The sequence below is a fragment of the Serinus canaria genome, chromosome 2, assembly GCF_022539315.1.
Source record: "Serinus canaria isolate serCan28SL12 chromosome 2, serCan2020, whole genome shotgun sequence".
Lineage (NCBI taxonomy): Eukaryota > Metazoa > Chordata > Aves > Passeriformes > Fringillidae > Serinus > Serinus canaria.
The window spans coordinates 118,919,621-118,939,101 of record NC_066315.1 but is presented as its reverse complement, the minus strand read 5'-3'; the positions used below and the strand labels follow the sequence as shown (position 1 = coordinate 118,939,101).

General features: G+C 38.1%; 1 protein-coding gene across 1 annotated transcript; it reads left to right on the top strand.

The window, feature by feature from the left end:
* The first annotated feature begins 1,284 nt into the window (after nt 1-1,284).
* On the top strand, nt 1,285-16,753 carry LACTB2 (lactamase beta 2). The gene is made up of 7 exons (XM_009085913.4): nt 1,285-1,518; nt 2,036-2,199; nt 3,500-3,623; nt 6,354-6,532; nt 10,477-10,625; nt 12,380-12,461; nt 15,075-16,753. The coding sequence occupies exons 1-7, from the start codon at nt 1,397-1,399 to the stop codon at nt 15,116-15,118; spliced, it is 864 nt and encodes a 287-aa protein (XP_009084161.1). The 5' UTR covers nt 1,285-1,396; the 3' UTR covers nt 15,119-16,753.
* Nucleotides 16,754-19,481: the final 2,728 nt, after the last annotated feature.

The following is a 19,481-nucleotide window of genomic DNA, read 5'->3' as shown; positions in this document are numbered from 1 at the left end:
ATAAGTAAAGATTTATCAAAAAATCAAGGAAATTGGCTTGAAGGCCTAAATATACTGATTGCCAGCATCAGTGGTACAGTTTCTGGCTGTGGTTTTATATGCTATGATCACCTTATAACAGGTAATATATGAGATTCTATGTTAAGTATAAAACAATCAGATAACATTTGAAATTCTAATATTAGCAAATTTACCTGCAGTAAAATCACCAGCTTTTATTTTTTGTTAAATTATGTTTATTCTTCATTTATATGTAGTTTAGGGGAGAACAAGTCTGCCTTATTTTCTTTACCAATGTCACTTGAAAGACAATTAATCAGAGGTTTCAGAAGAGACCCTGCAAAGTCAAACAGATAAATCTCAGCACCTTGCAGGATCTACAATGAATGCTGCTTGCAAACACATTATTTCTACTTGGATGACAGTGACACAGTTTCACAAAGTCACAGCACGGCTGAGCTGGGGAGGGACACTGGGGTTCATGTTTGGAGCTCCCAGCTCAAACAGGGACACCTAGAGCCAGATGCCCAGGACCATGTCCAGATTAGTTTTGAGCATCATCAAGGACGCAAACTCCACAACCCCTGGGCCCCCTGTGCCAGCTCTTGGTCACTCACACAGTGAACGTGTTTGCTGATGCTAAGAGTGAACATCCTGCCCTCCAGTTTGTGCCCATTGCCTCTGGTGCTGGCACTGGGCACCATGACAGGACCTGAGGCAATTGCCCTGTGCCAGAGCCTGGCTCTGCCCCCTACACACCCTCTCCTCAGGTTTTTACAATGATGAGATTTTCCTGAGCCTGTTCTTCTCCAGGCTGGACAGCCCCAGCTCTTTCAGCTTTTCCTCACAAAAGAGATGCTCCAGTCCCTTAGGGGCCTTTTGCTGGACATTCTCCAGCAGCTCTCCAGTTTTATTACAAATGCTGAATCCTAGATAGCTCCTATGTGCCGTGCGGGTCCATACGCAGCTCCTTCATCCTCTTTATGTAGGCGCGTTCCTGGGATACAGAGAAAGTGCATCTGTCTCTTACAACAAACTTCTCTGAAGAAACCCAGCAGGGCACGGACATGCTTCTCACTGGGCAGCAGCGAGGCTCCGAGCCGGCACGGAGAACTGAACTCCACCGAGAACTGGCCGACTCCACACGGGAGAACTTTATCCGACTGCATCACCACAGCGTCTACCGTCAGGAGCCGGGTTCTAGAGCACACCCGGCCCGGCACGCCCCACGTTCCGAGGAACGGAAGGAGCCTCCCCACAGGCGGGCGGAAGCCTCTGTGGCCGAGCTCCGCCTCCCGGGGCCGGCCGCTGCACCTTCCGCCCTGCCACAGAGGCTTCCGTCCTGCGGCATCGTGAGGGAAGAGGAGCCGGGGGTTCGGGGCTGCTCGCTGCAGAGATGGTGTCGCTGCTGCCGCGCATCGAGCGGCTCTCGTCGCGGGTGGTGCGGGTGCTGGGCTGCAACCCGGGGCCCATGACCCTGCAGGGCACCAACACCTACCTGGTGGGCTCCGGGCACAGGTACCGTGCCTGCTCGGAGAGCGGGGCAGGGCACGGCGGAGCAGGCTCCGCTGCCCCGGGGCCGTGTGCTGCCTCCAGCTCGAGAGGCCGCTACCGGCCTGTTCCCAAATCCCTTAGTCAGCGCTGAAAAGGGGAAAGAAACCGTACAGCGTTGCGTTTGAGGAGGTAGTGCCCGGAGGCACCTTGGGCGGGTGGTGGGTATGAAGTCTGGTCCGGGCGATCCTTGGGCCGAGGCCGGGAATTCGGTGAGGGAAGTGGGCCTGTGCCTCAGGTGCTAAACGGTGGCTTCTGCCGCTTGTCGCGGAGTTGGAAATGTATGGCCTGCGTTTATTGCTTATTCCACTTTTTAAGTTGTTACGCTGCGGGGGTGGAATGCCAGGAGGCAAAAGGTGTTGTCTGGGTATGGAGACATCCATTATTGCTAAATTTCTATATGTTTGCTTATTTTAATAATATTACTGGGCTGTCATATAAACACTCTTTATTTTCTGGTGTGTGTCTCTCCCTCCCTGTGTAGGAGAGTCCTTATTGACACTGGAGAGCCAGCTATTCCTGAATATATCAGCTGTTTAAAGCAGGCACTGTCAGAGTTCAACATCGCCATTCAAGAAATTTTAGTGACACACTGGCATCGTGATCATACTGGTGGAATACCTGATATCTGCAAAAACATTCCAAGTGGTAGGCCAGAGATTTCAAATATTGCTGAAAATGTTTAATACATGGCAAGAAAATCATTAACCAAATGCTTCTGTGCAAATCAATTGGATTATTCTTCTGGAATTGCTGGATAAACTACATGCACTTTCATGATTCTGCTGCAGTGTGTAGATTGAGTGCAATGAATAATCTGAATGTAATAGTTGTAGTACTACAGGTTTTCTTCAATATCTGTGCATACTTTTATAGTGAATGTTTCTTATGTTTGAATAAGGAAAACTTAGATGCTATCAGCATGGTACTAAGAGATGTGAGAAAAACTTGATATGGCTTCTGTTTTACTTGGGCAGCAATGATAAATTTATTGTTATTTTCACCTCTGTTAAAACAAATAGCTTGAATTGTTAAAAGAAACATACATAACTTTGGGATTCCTTACAGGAGTCCATTAGTAGTTGCTGACAAATTCATAGGCCTCAGAGCATGAGGGGAAAGCAGTAGGGCAGGGTGCAAGTAAAGTCTGATCTAAAAATGGGTATTCCATGTTGATAAACAGTAAGAGACATTTCTGTGTTGGTGTCTGAGAAGAGAATAAGCAGTGTGGATAATGTGGTAATTCTTAACATTGTTGGACTTTGTCACCAGCTTTGTCACAGACTTAATTTTGTAAAGTTGCCAGGTGCTTATCGGCAATGAAGCCTGGGCACTACTGAAAACAATTGGTGTCTTGGTGAGGATTTTGGGCTTGCCAGCCTATCAATGTGGTTGTAAAGACTAGCAAGGGATATGAGTGCCTTTCTGGGTTGCTATTGTAGCTGTTCCAGCCAGGTGTTTGCATTTTGTGCACTGTTCAGAATGATAAAGGCTGAGAGAAGTTGCAGGTCAAAAAGTCTTCATCAAATTTTAGGCAAGCGTTGAGTAATGTTTCTGTGAATCATAAAGCAAAATATGAGGGCCGAAATCTTAGTGGCATCATAAAAACTTGGGGGAATTGGCTCATGAATCAAGAAGGAATATTTGTAAAATATAATAATTACTGATCTTTATTAATTTCATTTGTGGGTTTTTTCCAACTTCGAATTTGTCACTGGTACAAAGTGCTGTTTTCAGGATCAGTGACTTTCACTGTTTAGTGGTTTCGGCTCTGGAATATGGCTGCTCTACAAATATAAAGTTACTTTACAGAATTTGTTGTTTCTAGTTTTCTATTCATACCATGTGATAATTAATAGTACTTATTCAAAAAGTAACCTGTCTGTGCAATTACCTTTGTTAGTGACAAACTCAAAACATCATTTTCTCTGCTTTCCTTAAATATTAGACTCGGAATACCGTATATCTAAGCTCCCTCGTGTTCCTCACTCTGAAGAAACAATAGAAGGAGGACATAAATATTTTTATCTTAAAGATGGAGATGTTGTAGAGACAGAGGGAGCCACGCTCAGGTAACCATTAATTTCTTCAAGTTCTTTTTTCTTCAAAATTCTGACATGTACATGCATCCTATTTTCTAATGTTTGCCAATCCATACATCTAATCTTTTCAGCACTTAGGCATGTAGACTTCTTATCATGGTCCAGCAGGATATGTTGTTAATACAAAGACATTGTTTTTATGAATGAGAATTATCAGAAATTAGCCTTTGGATTTTGTCTTTAGACTCAGCAGAGAAATTAACAATATTTCCCTAGAAAAACCGTTTCTGCAGGAAAATCAAATAGGATTTTCCATACTTTCTCATCACTCTTACATAATTAGTTACTTTTAAAATTGAGGAAGTCTGTAGTAGTCTGGCTGGATTATTTAGCATGCCTTTCTTTTTACTTTAAAAATATATCCTTAGGAGACTCTAAAATATTTAATGCTTAAAATGTTGCATTTTGGACCCTAAACCTGTGAGGTTCTTGTAGGGTGCCAGTTTTGGAGGACTTCTTTCCGTGGTGTATACTGTCTATAATGTTAGTCTGAATGAGTGTGAAACAGAAAACTACTGTGCCTCATGGAAGCGCACACACACACAATAAAAAGGTCTGTCTGTTCTGTTTTCAGACTCCTTTCACTAACAAGGCACTACTCTTATAAGGACAAAATTTGCTTGTTTTCTTCATTTTAGATGGGAACTATCTCCTGCTTGTAGAATATGTCACTTGGTTGATTGCAAGGAAAAAAACATTAAAAATAAAAAAGGGCTATGTTTTGTCCAAAAGCATTTTATTTTATTAGTGTAAAAACAGAAGTAAAAAGCATCTCATATTGCATACTGAAGACCTTTCACTACCTAAGTGGCCCATGTTTGGACAAAAATTTGGAGATGGAAAATAATTTTTTTTATTTCAATCCAAGTAAGTCAAGGATTAGCACATTTTGAAGTTTGGGATTGTGGAGGACCTGGCATAGGCATGTTTTGTCTCGGATATTCTGACTTGCAACAGGGAAGTTGTGATTGGCAGGGAGAGTCCCCTGGACGTGGAACAACATGGTCCAGAGCCAACTGCCTTTTCTGCCTTCAGATTCACAGTGCCTCCACCAGTCCCCCACCCCAGCTTGGAGCCTGGAGAGCTCCAACAGGCTGGCTATGCTGGTGTGGGAGTTGGGAGCTGGTTGAGTGGTGTTGTAAAAATACAGGGCTTGTAGCCAACACCCATGAGAAGTTTGTTGCGACAGTTGGGAGCTTGTTGAAGTGTGTCCTCAGAGTGAAGGGCTGCTTAGCCTTAACACTTCTGCGATCAAATAGTGGGCTAAGTATGGGAGTTCCCAGACACATAGTCTGGTGTCCTTGTTGATTCTGAAGAGAATTTATGACAAACATCAAAGCCCCTATGGTGGGTTGTATCAGGGGTAATGCAGCCAAACTTTATGGTTGATTCAAAGCAGGTATTCTCACCTGGATTAATTCTGTAACCACTTCAAGGATACTCCTAGACCCACCACTGGTTCCAAACCAGCAGTATCTGCATGTTAAATTTTAGTTAGCAACTGTCAGGTTTTCAAGGTGTGCCACAGCAAGGGGGAAAGACGTGCTGGCAGCACCTCTCCACACACTGTCTGGTGTTCTCTTTCTGCTATTTTTTCATGTTAGTGGTTTGGCTTCCTGGTGAAATTTCATCAAGAACTGAAGGATACCATGTCCCAAAGGTGAGCCCATCAACTTGATTTTGATGTTGCCTCCACAGGGCGATGGCTCACCTGCTTTCTCCTGAGCTCAGTATTTAGTAGGAGCTCGAAGTCATTGCATCAGATGATGCTGCACTTGTGGTCTCCCAGCCTGCATCAGCTTGGTTGGGAGCTGTTTAGCCTTGCCCTGTACACCTCAGTTGGCACCAGATCTGTCAGTTCCTGATCAATGCTTTGATGCACCTGCCATTAACGAGAAGGTTCTAATGAATATCAGCAGTGATGCTGATTGGAGTTGTGTTATTTTCAGTCTGCATCAGCCTCAGCATAAGACCTTTCTGCTTGTCAGAAGTCATCATGAAAGGCCACCCCTTGAAGCTCCTTGGCAGATTGGGTTACCATATACTATATACATACCCACTGTCCCTTTGCTGCATGCTAATACACTGCTTGTCCAGGCTGTGGGTCCTTAATCTTTACCATGCAGGTGTTTAATGACCTGCACATAGAACAGCTGAAAGACCATGGTTCTCTGTATTTAACAGCTGTGCTCCACTGTGCAATGGGGCTTTCAAAGAAAAATACATTTTTGGAGGCTTAACTTTATCTGGGTCGGATTCAGAAGTTCATAGTTCATTTCTAAATGAAGGATATCATCCTTATCCTCCTTCCAAAGTACAATGTGTATGTCAAGAACTTCAGATGTTTCAGTCTGGAAATAACATGTCAATTTTATTTTTTAAAGCTTCAGAATATTGCCCTCTATAACAGAAATTCTGCATGGCTAGTCAGCTCCTTTAATGCACTTGTATTATGGTGTATCATGTAAGTAAATGCATGCTAGAGATGATGGGTGTTTTCTAAATGGTATAAGAAAATGGATTGGGATCAGGCCAAGTGATACCTGTTTGCATCAACTTTTAGCCTTTTTTGGTCAGTGTTTTCTTGTTATTGATATTGGCTGCTTTGCAACTGTATTATTTCACCATCATTTGTTCTGGCTTCAAAAATGAGGTATATATGCTGTATGAAAAACATATACTTTTTTGTTCTTTGAACAGAGTTTTATATACACCAGGACACACTGATGATCATATGATTTTACATCTAGAAGAAGAAAATGCTGTATTTTCAGGTGACTGTATTTTAGGGGAAGGAACAACAGTAATAGAAGATCTGTCTGACTACATGAAAACTTTGAAAAAGTTGTTAGAAATGAAACCAGATTTGATTTACCCAGGTAAGTGGTTTTGGTTTTAACTGCTCTCTTTTACTGTGTAATTTTTAAATATCTCCTGTAAGAATTTTAGAACTATTATTACAATCAAACATCACTCTGGATGTAACAATTCAATTTAATAAGCAGTAAGCTAAGCTGACTTTGTCATGGTGGTTTGCAAAACTTGAAAATTCTCAGTGAAAGGTATCTTTCCTTTCTTAAATTTCTCTATTTCAGGGTGGGTCTTGTCTTTCTGTGCCCAAAGACTCCAGGGACCATAGTCTTTCACTGTTGGAATTCTACAGCAGATGTAATTTTCTTATATTACCCTATCCCTGTGCTTGAATGCTATCCTGGAAGAAAAAATAAGAGTAGTTCTTTTGTTCCTTTTCATCCCCACATACACTGTCCATGTGAGTAACTTGGTAATGTTTTTTTGAGAGTTGTGTGTCCTTTGCAGTACAGATTAATCACAAATTCATCTTGGAAAGCTGCAGAACTGTAAAGTGGTAATCTTAGTAAATGACAAGAACCAGGAGACCAAAAATGTTCTAAAAATAAGATGTCTATTCATTCAGTCTATGGATTTCCTTTAATTCTTTTCCTCTCTCTCCTTCAAACATTGGGAATGAATTTACTTTTCATATATACCACATGTCTGTTTGACAAGACTACATTTTAAGGATTCATTATGTAACTACACTTTAAGCTCCTCATTTGCTTTTTCAGAGCTACATCTCAGGATTTTTTCTGACTTTTTCTGTTTCATCTTCAACTTGTCATTCCAAGCCACTGTATCTATGTTCTCAGTTGTGCCTTTTTCCATTAGCCATCTATGTTTAGCCTACTCTCTTGTGTTCACTCTTAAAATAGCCTTTTGAAGTATGTGTCCTTTAAGATCTCAGCATAAAAATGCTGTTTAAGAAAAGCATTCTTACATATTCCATAGATGTGGAGATTGATGTAGACAGAATAGTGACTTGGTCATATTTATTGACTAAACTGTCTTAACTAACCAACTTAACTGACTTAACTAACCATCAAAACTAACAAATTATAGCCTCCAGAATCTCAGCCAAATGTTTTTCTTTCTTTCTTTCTTAATACCTGCAAAACGCAGGCTGTTCTTCTAACTGAATTTCTGCCTTCCAAAACCCCGTATATATCAAATTCTGTTTGGTTTACCAATTTTATCTGTTGTATTTCACTCTCTTCTAATGGTTTTGTATCTGGATTACACATTCACCAAGACTGAACATCAGTGCTCTTTATTTGTGTTTGCTACTGTTTTAACTGTGTTCTTACTGGACTTGCAATTAGGAAGCCAGTCTAATCATGCATTTTCAGTGATGATAGCTAAGTGTTAAGATGGTTTGGAGCTGACTTTATTTTTTCATCCATGCACCACAAAATGTATGTGCAGTTGTGCAAAAAGTGCTATTGCCCAATCAGAACAATTGGTGGTACTGTTGGGTATAAATACAGCAGAAGTAGTTTGCTTTACCAATATATTCTACATAAGCCAGTCACTCTGTGCTGCAGTATTAGGTCTTCATAGTTCTTGAACTGTTTCCACCACCAATGCTTTAGCACTCATGTGGTACCTCAGAATTGCACAAATTTTTGTAACAAACTGACTGCTGGCTACCTGAGAGTAGGTGAATTTTGTGAATCCTTCCCCGTCTACATTTCTTTTTTAATTTAATGTGGGAATGATTTGGGCACAACACTCATGATATCTTCTTACAGATAATATTTGATGAGAATCTTTGGGACAAGAAAGGGGCATTTTAGTCAGCAGAGGGCTCCCCATCCTGTAATAACAAACAATTTACCTTGGTAATACAGAAAAAAAATGGTACCAGAATTAGGAATTCGTGAAAGATTTCATGACCCAATTGTTTTCTTCATTTCTGTCATTTGTGCTGTAATTTAAAGTAAAAGAATCTCACACTTCACAATGTGTTATGAGGAAATAATATGAATCTGTCTGAAATGAAAGCTGAATTAATGGAAAGAGTCATATTTTGAGAGTGCTTTTCATATGCTCAGAAACATTTTACTTTTATTCGGGTATTAATCCATTTATACATTAATAAATAAATCACTGTCCCTGAAAAATGATAGATGGGAAAGTTCCACATCTGGATTTAGTTCCAGGCTTTCTGAAATCATTTTCATGTACATATATGCATACAAAACAGCTACGGATCAGATGATGTAATATAGATGAAGTCCCTTTAACTTTGCAAAATGTGGGTTCCATTTCGAGTTCTGACATTGGTCCTGTAGTCTAAGTCAATTAAATCACTTGGAAGAGTAGGGCCAGGTTTTAAGAATGCCTTGTGATTCCATGTGCAACCCTCAATTTTGATTACTTCAGTGAGACTTCCGTCATTAGAGAATACAGGAATGCACAGTTAAAGTTACAGTCTTTGCTTTGTATATCTTACTATGTTTTTTCTAAAAATGTTTTTAAGTAAGGAAAAATAGCTTCATATTAAATATGTTTGAAATCATTAAATATAAATGCATATGCCAGTATAGCTTTATGTTTACACATTACATATCTTGTATTTATAAGACTTACTTAAACAAGATAAGTTTCAATGTATACTTAGTAATTTCAAACATGCTGAAGTTAGTAAGTTGAGATGTATAAATATTTTGACTTACAGGAGGATAGATTTCTTTGACACTTTAGTTCAAAACATGAAAAATCAGTTGCTCTTTTTTCTATAAGCTGCCTGTCGTCAGGCAAAATAAGCTTTGATTTTTAAAAGCTTAAAAATTAAAAACCCATTTAATCAGTAAACCCAAAAGTACAAGTAAAGAATATAGTGATTTTTTTAATCATTAGAGAATATCAAAAGAAACTGATTTTGATGATACCAAGTAACTTCAAAAAGAAAGCTATGGTTTTTTACAGTAGTTTCTTTTCTGCTAATTTTATAAATTACTTAGAGTTTACACGCAAAGAGCAGAGATGAAAGTTGCTGCTGCTACTTCAGGTGAGTTGTACAGACAAAGAAATAGGAAACTTTATATTTTATAGCAATGTAAAAAGCATGTGATGAATGTTTGTGCAAGTCAATTCCTCTATAAGTAACACAATAAGTTTAGTTTCTATGCATGTAGCTCTCATGGCTGAACAATATTTTTTCTGTCATTTTAATGTTCTGTGAGACAGCATTTGATTTTTCATAAAGGTTAGTGCTTTACCAATTAAGCCTTTTCATAATGTGATTCAAAGACCTTTAAGTAAGTTGAACATTTCTGATGTGCCACAGTCAGTCTAGGAAAAAATATGTTTTGCTTGTTAACCAGCCAGACATAAAATGATCCACCTATAGCTTTCCCTGTGCCTTCCATTTTTCCTGCCCTGACACATTCCAACTGCCTCACTTATTTGTTTTCTATTAATTTTTTAATCATACTCACGACAGTGCTTTTAAAGACATAAAATACAGTGTGTGAATCAGTTTTGAAGGTTTGTTTAGGAAAAGTTCCTGTCACAATTAAAGGTGTCACCTTGGTGCTTACCCCAACAGGACAGTAGTACAGAGTCTTTTGCATCAACCATTATTGTTCAAAGGCCAGTATCCATTTAAAACATTAGTGTCAATATCCTTTGGGGAGAGGAAGACAGGCAGAGATAATACAGTAATCTGAATCTCATCTTTTAAATCTCTTCAGCAGTGAACTCCTTTCCTTTTTTCTAATGGCCTAAAGTAGTCTTATTCCATCTGAAGTAGTCCCTTTTCCCTGTTCAGACTTTTAATATCCTAATTCTTCCTTTCCATCTTAATGCTTTGCAGATGCAGACTGTAATACAGACATTCAGATCTTTTTCTCATGGCTTTTAAATCTACTAGAGTTTACATAAGAATGTTTCAATTATTCAATAGCATACTTAATTACAAATGTAAGTAATAGTGCTCTGGTACATGTGTTTTGATTTTTAGGTCATGGCCCAGTAGTACGTGATGCAAATACTAGAATCCAGAACTACATTTCTCACCGACTTGCACGTGAACAGCAAATTCTAAATGTTTTCCAGAACAATACTGGGAAATCATATACATCCTCGGAGCTTGTAAAGATGATATACAAGGTAATTGTTGATGAACAGTTTTTAGATCAAACTAAAGAAAATTGAGGTTAGGTTCATAAAACTTGTGTGTAACAGTAACAGTCTTTGAGTAGTGAAAATGAAAATCATGGTGGCTCTTTAAAAGGAATAAAAAATATTTCTGCCTGTTCAGGGTTCAATTATGACTGTGCCTTGAAATTGTCTTGTTTAAGCACTTAATTGGAGTGAGGCCCACATGATTCTTAGAAACTTGTTTAACTATCTGAGTCTTAGGCACAGTTTCATAAGACTAAATTGTAGTACTTGGTTCAAAGTGAAAAGTATGACATGACTGTTGGTTGTGGATTTCCCAAAGTGTGTTTGGGGTCTCCTGAAGAATGGTTGAAAACTTCGTGTTCTTGATTTATCAGTCTGCAGGAGATTACCGGTAAACTGCAGTTCCACAGCACAAAGAAGGATATTGCAGCTCAAATGTTGGATAGCTTGTATGTGTCTTTAGACTGGTGTAACAGTATTTTGTTGCTACTTCATCATCCTTCATGTAACCTCGTCAATTTTTCCCTGTGGTGTGGGATTACCCTCCTAACAAGTAGAGATAAGGGATACAGTATTTCTGCTTTGGAGGAAAATGTCAAAGTTGTCAATGTCTGTGGCTTGGGAACAGGTCTGTAACAGCTTCACAGCTCATTTTTCGTGGTTCTGCTGATACCCATTTTCCAAAAGAATGTCTGCATCACTCTGAACATTTTGCAGTGCTGATGTACCATTACCTATGGCCATTCAGCTTCTAGAGTTCTCCTGCCTGATGAACTAGGTTTTAAGTATAGAGCCATTCTTCTGTTTCTGTAAATCACAAACCACTTGTTCTGCCTATATAAGAATTTTTTCAGTACTATTACAGTTTTATAGTAAAAAAAAAAAAAATATATGCTTTCAAAGTATGCTCAAGGCTCACAATTTTTTAACGAGTTTTCTAGTGACTTTTCCTGCCATACATATTATTTGAAGAACTTTTTAATTTTCAAAAAGGACAAAAGGAGCTTTACCTTTAGTATGGTAGATCTGGAGAGGAGGATATTGAGCAGTCATCATACAATCATAGAATAGCTTAGGTTGGAAGGGACTTTAAAGGTCAGCAATTTCCATCTCTCCTGCCATGGGCAGAGACACCTTCCACAAGACTGGCTTGCCTAAAGCCCCATCCACCTTGTCACGGAACCCTTCTAGGGATGGGGTATCCACAACTTTTCCGGGCTACAGGTGTTACTGCATTTTACATAATGAGCATTGAAGAATTGTAAGAAATATTTTGCCCTCCTGAAGCTGTTACATTTTTTTATTATTTTCTCACAGATACTAATTGCTACAGCATATGTAAACCTATGCAAATGTTGTAATGGAGTAGAAGGGATAGTTATCTGTGGAGAAATTGGAGAAATGCATTATAAATTTGTCTTTTAAAATACTCAGCTACACTGAAAACCCAGGGCAAACCAGGCTCAGAAGAGGAGTGCTGGCCAAAGTTTTCGTCACACAAATGTATAATGCAAAAAACCGAGCAAAGTAAACAAAAATGTGTTGTTCAACTGCTCTTTTAACTGGTGTAAAGTTGATTTACTCATCTTACTTTCCTGCTGTTACATAACTAACTGAAAGTCCCTATACCAATTCAGAAGAGGGAGATCTGTGGTAATAAACCATGGGTTCCATATATTGAAAAAATAGTTGATGGATATTTAAACAAACACAAAATGCATATTTTTTGTTCCCATTAGGAAATCCCTGAGAATTTACTTCCAGCAGCAGAACATAACCTCCTAGTCCACTTGAAAAAGCTGGAAAAAGAAGGAAAAGTGTGTAAGTTGTGGATGAAGGGTGGAAGGAGGGTCATTTTTATTTTGATGTTCTATGCATTATTTCTCATATTATTTTAGTGCATTATTTTCTAGGGGAAGAAAATGTAATTTTTTGCAGTAGCTGTCCATCAGACAAATTAAAATAGAGTAATATACAGAATGGTTGTACAGTATTCAAAAACTTTTAGAAAATATTTTACTAAGTATTTGAATTCTTAGAGCTCAGATTACCACAATGCATATCCCTTTAAATTTTTATTTAAAACATACCATAGAATACATTACTAATGCTAGCATTTATACCTTCTTGTGTTTTCTGAAATTCATACCTAAATATGCATGTATGTAGCATTTTATGGGTTTACATTTAAGTTTCTACCCATGCTAAATATTTTGTATATTTTTGTGTGTATGTGCTACAGGGATGGTTAAAATCATGCAGTCTAAATTTTTGCAACTACTGATTAGAACAATACCTAAGTAGAGCTGCTGTATTTAGTTTAGTGGTTTTACATTGTGTCTTTACTCTTAGTGAACAAGATGAAGTATTGTTTCTGTAATGGCATGTGCATATGGAAATGTTACTCAGCCTTAGGAAATATTTCTTCCTGTACAATACATGACTGTACTCAGGACTGTCTATTTATAAGTAAATAATTACATCAATTTACAGCCATTGCAGATTTTCACCATTTACCAACCTGAATAACAACATGAAATTAGTGTATTTTTTTCAACTTAGACCCTCTGTTTATCTTACTGATAGAATGGCTAGTAGGTACTAACTGAACAATTGAGACTGAATTTCTGTAATAATAATGACAACCTGCTCTTTATTCAAGGAATATAGACTAGAGTTACATGAGTACGGTCATCACTGAAGTTCAGAAAATGTTCTCTTTGGGCTTATTTTGTGCAGAAATAATGCCATAGAAACTTCACCAGCATGGTACTTACTGCACCAGCTTTTAAATAGTGTCTCAACTCTTGGTTATTAACATACATCATTGATCTGTACATTTCTCCAATTTTGTTCCACCAGATTATCAAGGGCATGAGGTGCTGTTGGCTGTTTATCCCTTCTTTTCACTCTCAAAGTAGCTCAAGCAACAGCATTTTCTGTTGAGATCAAATAGTAGATAAATTAACTTTTTCTTTAAAGGTAGTCTTCCTTACAAGGGTGTCTTCATTTTCAATGTCCAGGAAATAATTTGGTTGAGTGAGCTACTGACTTAAGGGTTTGTTTTCTCAAAACCACCCTTTTTATGTTTACTGAACAAAAATAACTCAGTTTTTCTCAGAAATCACATTTTAGTTTTGAAGAGAGAGCAGATACAGTCACGTATCTGTTCACGAAGTATTGACTACTTGAAATTATTAGAAAGGTTAACTAACTAGAGGAGATGCTAGTCAGAATAATTGTTAGGACTCTCCTACTCCTGTTGGAGGCCCTTAATTCAGATGTGTCTTGGTTTCCTGGAAGCACGAGATGTGCCCTTTGACATTTGATTTGTTTTTTAGACTTGAATTTTTGGGCACAGAGCAAGTGAGAAGCAATCTCTTCGGTACACTTGAGGTTGCTGAATTTTTAAATACAAGCTTAGGCCCAGACCTTTAGTAAATGCTTAACATCACATGACCTTTGCCTATTTTTCAGTTCAAATTAAGGGCATCTGTTGAGGAAGACTGGTTCTGTTGATTCTGAGCATGTAGCATACAAATGCTTGTGTACTCATGGTACTTGCTCATTTGATTTTAATATCCTTTGATGCCCTTTCCACATATTCTAAGACCTTGCAGCATCTCAAGTTTTGTTCTCATTATGGAGGACTTGAGCTGTAGACATAACACTGTCTTGCTTAATTTTCTCCAAACATTTTTCCAAAGGAACATCTTGTCAGCATCAGTAATGAATGTGACAGGCATATTACAACCTTACAAGTGATTTACTCACTGCAAATGATGGCCATATGCTGCCTGCTGCAGTCATTAATTACCCACTCAATACTAGGGATTGCGGATTTTGAGAGTACATAACTTTTATAACTGCAATTGGGAGTGACACTGCCTCTTAATTCAAACAAAAATGTTACTCTTCTTACTTAGAACAAAAATAATGTCTTGTAAGCAAGAGTGTGGCACAATGCATATGTGTAAGCTTTATCCCATGGTTGGATATAAATAATTTGGTCATTGTTTCACATCCTAGCTGATGAAGAGATAAAAATAGTTTATCTATTCTTAATTTAAGAGCACAGACTTTTTTCCATGTAAAGGTTATACATTTCAGAAAATGCAACAAGCTCTCTACTCCCTCTGATTTCTTAATATCTAGAAAGTTTAATATACCAAACTTGAAATAACTAGAGGACTATTAAGACCTTTTTATTAATCACTCTTTATACTGCTAGGTTATGTTGTGAAATAGTTAATGTCTGTCACCTTCAATTAAAACTGAACACTGGCGTGAAGGAAAGTATTTCATTAGTTTTAATACTAAGTGTCATGTACAGACATACATATTCATGTACAGGTTAAGTTTGGGATAATCTAATGTTTATAAAGAAAATCTAAATATTGGTTTGTAACTAATTTGGTTTCTTTTTCTTAACAGTACGTGATGAAACTCCCAGCTTCAGATGGAAAAACAATTTATAAATTAGGCAAGATTTCCCAGGAATATATTTAATCTGCATGGTATCTGTAAGAAAAATCATAACAATGAACTGGGACTATATATGAAATAAAAACTAATTTTTACTTGGTTTTTTAAAAAGTGGTAACAATTTTAAAGCAATATTACAGTGAGTTAACTGATGTTTTTCACATTCTGCTTTATTGGAATTTTAAAGTACCCTGATGGGTACTGAGTTAATAAAACGGAATGAGTGTGAAGAATTTAATCCTACCTTTGTTATAAAGTGCTGAGTTTTATCACTGGTGGTAAAAGACAAATAGCAAGGATTTTATAAACTTAATCTAATATTATCTTAAAGCAATATTATTAACTTAATAAATAAATCACATATATAAAAGAAATCTCTAGTAAGAAAACCAGAAAATATGTTATTCTAAACCTGGTTTCACCTGCTTGTGCTTCTCAAAAAGTGATTTTCTAATAAGTTACCTGTACATTCTAAAAAACCAAGTTATTTTTGCTAACAGGTGTAGTACCAGGATTTATGTTCCTTTTCTAATTTAGCTGACTGAGCTTGTTGCTGGTTGCTCAGTGCAGAAAGTTTTTACAAATACTGGAAGTAATTCTAGACTTTTGGGTGTTTTTGGTGGAAACACCATTTCTATGGAATTCATTCAAAGGATTCATTAATTTTAACTAACGAGTGTCAAAAACTACATGGAGTTGGAGCAGACTCTTCAATTATTTGTAAGATTCTGCAAGAATATGGTTAAAAAGCTGTATAAATTGAGGTATTACATGCTATATGAAGTTTTGCTGTTAATCTACCTAAAGTAGAAATATTTTAACTAAAAGGTTGTATTTGGTTGAAAAATACTGTACAGTGTATTAAAATATGTTTGGAGATTAATTTAAACTGCAAGTTCAGTTCTCTGTGAATCTTCCACTTGCAGAATAGTACATAAATATTTGCATTACTTTGTCTATTCAAAGTAATTTGATGATATATACATTTCTTACATTATTACTCAGCCTTAAAAAACAAAAACAGATCTGAGATTTTTGAACATACCAAGGACAAATATATGTCCTTGAAAACCTTTGACTGTTCAGTTCTGTACCCTCATTTGTGAAACATGCATTGATGTTTGGGCACTTAAGGCATGTCTTAATAATTGACATTATTTTATGAAGCTGATGGCATTTGTTCTGATCAGCTGAGACAAATCCTAAGTAAAAATACTTACAGAAATAGCAACCTAAAACTGAATTCATATTCTGAGGTAGTAGGCAGACCCCTGAAGAAGAGAAATAATTACTTTCTGTAAAAATGATGCTTCTTGCAAACTTTATTGATCTGAAATTTGGCCGCATCATGACACATGCTCACTTTTAACTTTTTCTGAAGTTAAATTTTGAGGTCTCTCTGAGGTCTGCTAGGTTTACTTCCTATTGTATTTTCTACTTACTTACATTTTTCCAGACACTTTTTTTATCCATTCCTCTCACAAACTTTTTTTTTCTTCAATTCCTTTTGAAATAATTACTCAGTTTTCAAATGGACTTCTTTCCATTAATAATTAGTTTTCATTTAGCTATTCCATGAATTCATAGTTACCTTTTCCATTGTTAGGCATAAAAACATAAAACACAAATCATAAAAACACTGCTTTTTTGAAAAAAGATAAAACAATAATTCACATGCTCTGGATGGTGTCATTTTGCTTCAAGACAACAGAAATATCAGTGAAATGACAGTTTCCTGTCATGAGGTTTGAGAACCTAAGACAGCAGGAAACTGGTATGCAGAGGTGGTGTCTCATTACCTTTCTGAGCTAAAGAAGAAATCTAATGTTACTTAATGATTTTCTTCTGTTTTACTATAAATTTTGAAATACATGGAAATGGCTTTAGAATGCACTTAAAGAATTGGTGGGACTTGCAGGTGGTGAAGAAAGCAAGAGGACACAAATAGAAACTCCATGTTCTGTGCTGTGCTGCAGCAAATGCCTGACATCTCCAAAAAAAAAAAAACAAGGAAAAAAGGCTGTTTAACCAGAGAAGTCATTAATGATTGTATATGGTGGCTTTCGAATATTAAGAGCAGAAATTGCACTGTTACTAAGAAATATATATATATAAAATAAAGGATATTTGGCTATGGCATCTTGAAAATGTCTCATGGCTCCTTGTTATGTCAAATGGAATGTTTATTTTAAGGAGGTGACAATGTAAGATATGCCATGTATGTACAAAAAGGGGGGCCCTTTCAGGTGAATGTGTTCATCTGTTGAGAATGCATTAAAAGTTACAAATAAAAGAAGGGGAAGGGGCTGTTTCTGTCTTAACAGGTTAGAAGGGCTAATAATACCAGTTGCTGGGATAACTTTCTAAACAACTGGGGACAGAAGGAAGCACAAACTGTGTTTTCAGCCTTCCTTCCTGCTAATTTCAAGATCCTGTCCTGAGAAGCAACATCATTTATTACATTTAAGACCTAGACATTTGATGGTAGGTATCATCTTTTTGAAGTTTTTTCCATTCTGTTACTTGCTGATTTGCATATTTATATTTGTTTTAAAATATTGTTCTTGGTTCTCTCTCTAAGCATGCTTAAATTCAGGAAAGGTTCCCAAATAGAAAGCTCTTTGTGTCTTGTTACTTCAGGAGTCATAATATGCTTCCTGCTGAAGTCTCCACAATCTTGCCACCTGAAACACTATATTTGATTTGGTTGGGAAGGTTTTGGGAAGCACATGCACATGATGGTGGCTTCTGTGATAAGATGCTAGAAATTTCCTCTGACTCAGATTGTAGAGAGCTTCCTTCCTAAATAATGTGATCAGTTTGGAGCCCGGTGTTGGAAAATACAGATGTCTGGAAAGAAACGTGGCAAACATAGACCAGCCATCCATGGCAAGCAGCAGACTGAGGGCTGACCATCCCACTTTGCCTGAAGTGCCATACAAAACTTAATGTGGCAGAAGAGGAGACTCCTGATAAAAGGAAGGTGTGGAAACCTCAGGTGAGGCAACAGGTTTCCTTGTTTTCCATTTAGAGTGTACCGTCAGGACAAACACACAGCCAAGGTTAATCTGAGGGCCTGTAGGACAGGATACCTAGCCAGGCACTTGCTGATTAAAGCTTGAGGAAAGCATGTCTTGTTCTACTTAAGTCCTGCCTAAGTTATGTTCTGTGGAGATGAGATGACCTGATTTCTTTTAAGCCTGAGGTGGGAAATAGATGCAAACTTATATTGCAAAATGGAGTCCAATTTTTATTCCAATCCAGTGTATTTCACAGGTACAGTATGTCCCATCCATGACTATACTGTATGCAATCAGGGATATACTTTCACATTGATATTGTTGAAATAATGTCCTGCTTGCTTTACATTTACACAATACTGGTACACTCATGAGATCAAGGCATTTCTAGACTACAAAACATCTTGGGACTAAAACATGAATGCTCCTACTGTTTAAACTTTAAAAAAAAAATCCAGCTGTGAAGGGAAATTTTTCTGTAGCTTTTTCTGTATTTTTAAGTGTCCTAGATCATCCCCAGACACCAAATATAGCTGTCTTGTTATAAATTCATAGAAAATCTGTGACATCTACACAGCTGGTGAAGGTGTTTCATAGCTGAAAAACCTGGTCTTCCACTGATCAATCTGTTCCATGAGTCACTGCTCCATACAGTTGGAAGAAATCAACCTTTTTAAAACGGCTCACACAATTAATTTGGTGCACACTCTCAATTTTGGCAAAGCAGCACCAAATAGCTACGCCTTAATTTCTTGCCCTGTATTCATTCATAAGCTGCCGGCAGCAAAAGCCATTCTGACAGCACTAAATTTCAGCTATAAATTAGTCAGTTTCTTTATATTTCTTTTCCTTGTATCCACTGGGAGTATCTGCCTAACAGAAGCTTTAACAAATAAAGACAGCACGAATTTTGCGAGGGTTGAAGGACCTCTGAATTCAGCCTGGATCACCGTTCATTTCTCAGACCTCTTCGTTCGTCGTTTTAACCTGACAAGAGCCTTCATTTACTGGGTTGGGTTTTTTCGCTGGGCCGGTGCACAGCGCGGGCTTCGGGCTACTGCCAGGGAGTATCGGGCCCTCACTACCAGCCTTAAAAAAGAGAAGTACATCTGTCAGCACTGCTGCCCGGGTGCCACGACACGGCTCGGCTCCGCTCCGCTGGCACGTGCTGACGAGCGCCGGCCACGCCGCGCCGCGGGTCGGTGGGTTTGAATTGGCGGGCGCTGGCCTCGCCGGCCCGGCGGGCGGAGCGCGGGCGGGGGCGCCGCCGGCCGGCAGGGGCGCTGCTGGCGGCGGGGCGGGGGAAGCGGAGCGGCGGCGCTGCCATTCCCCGGCT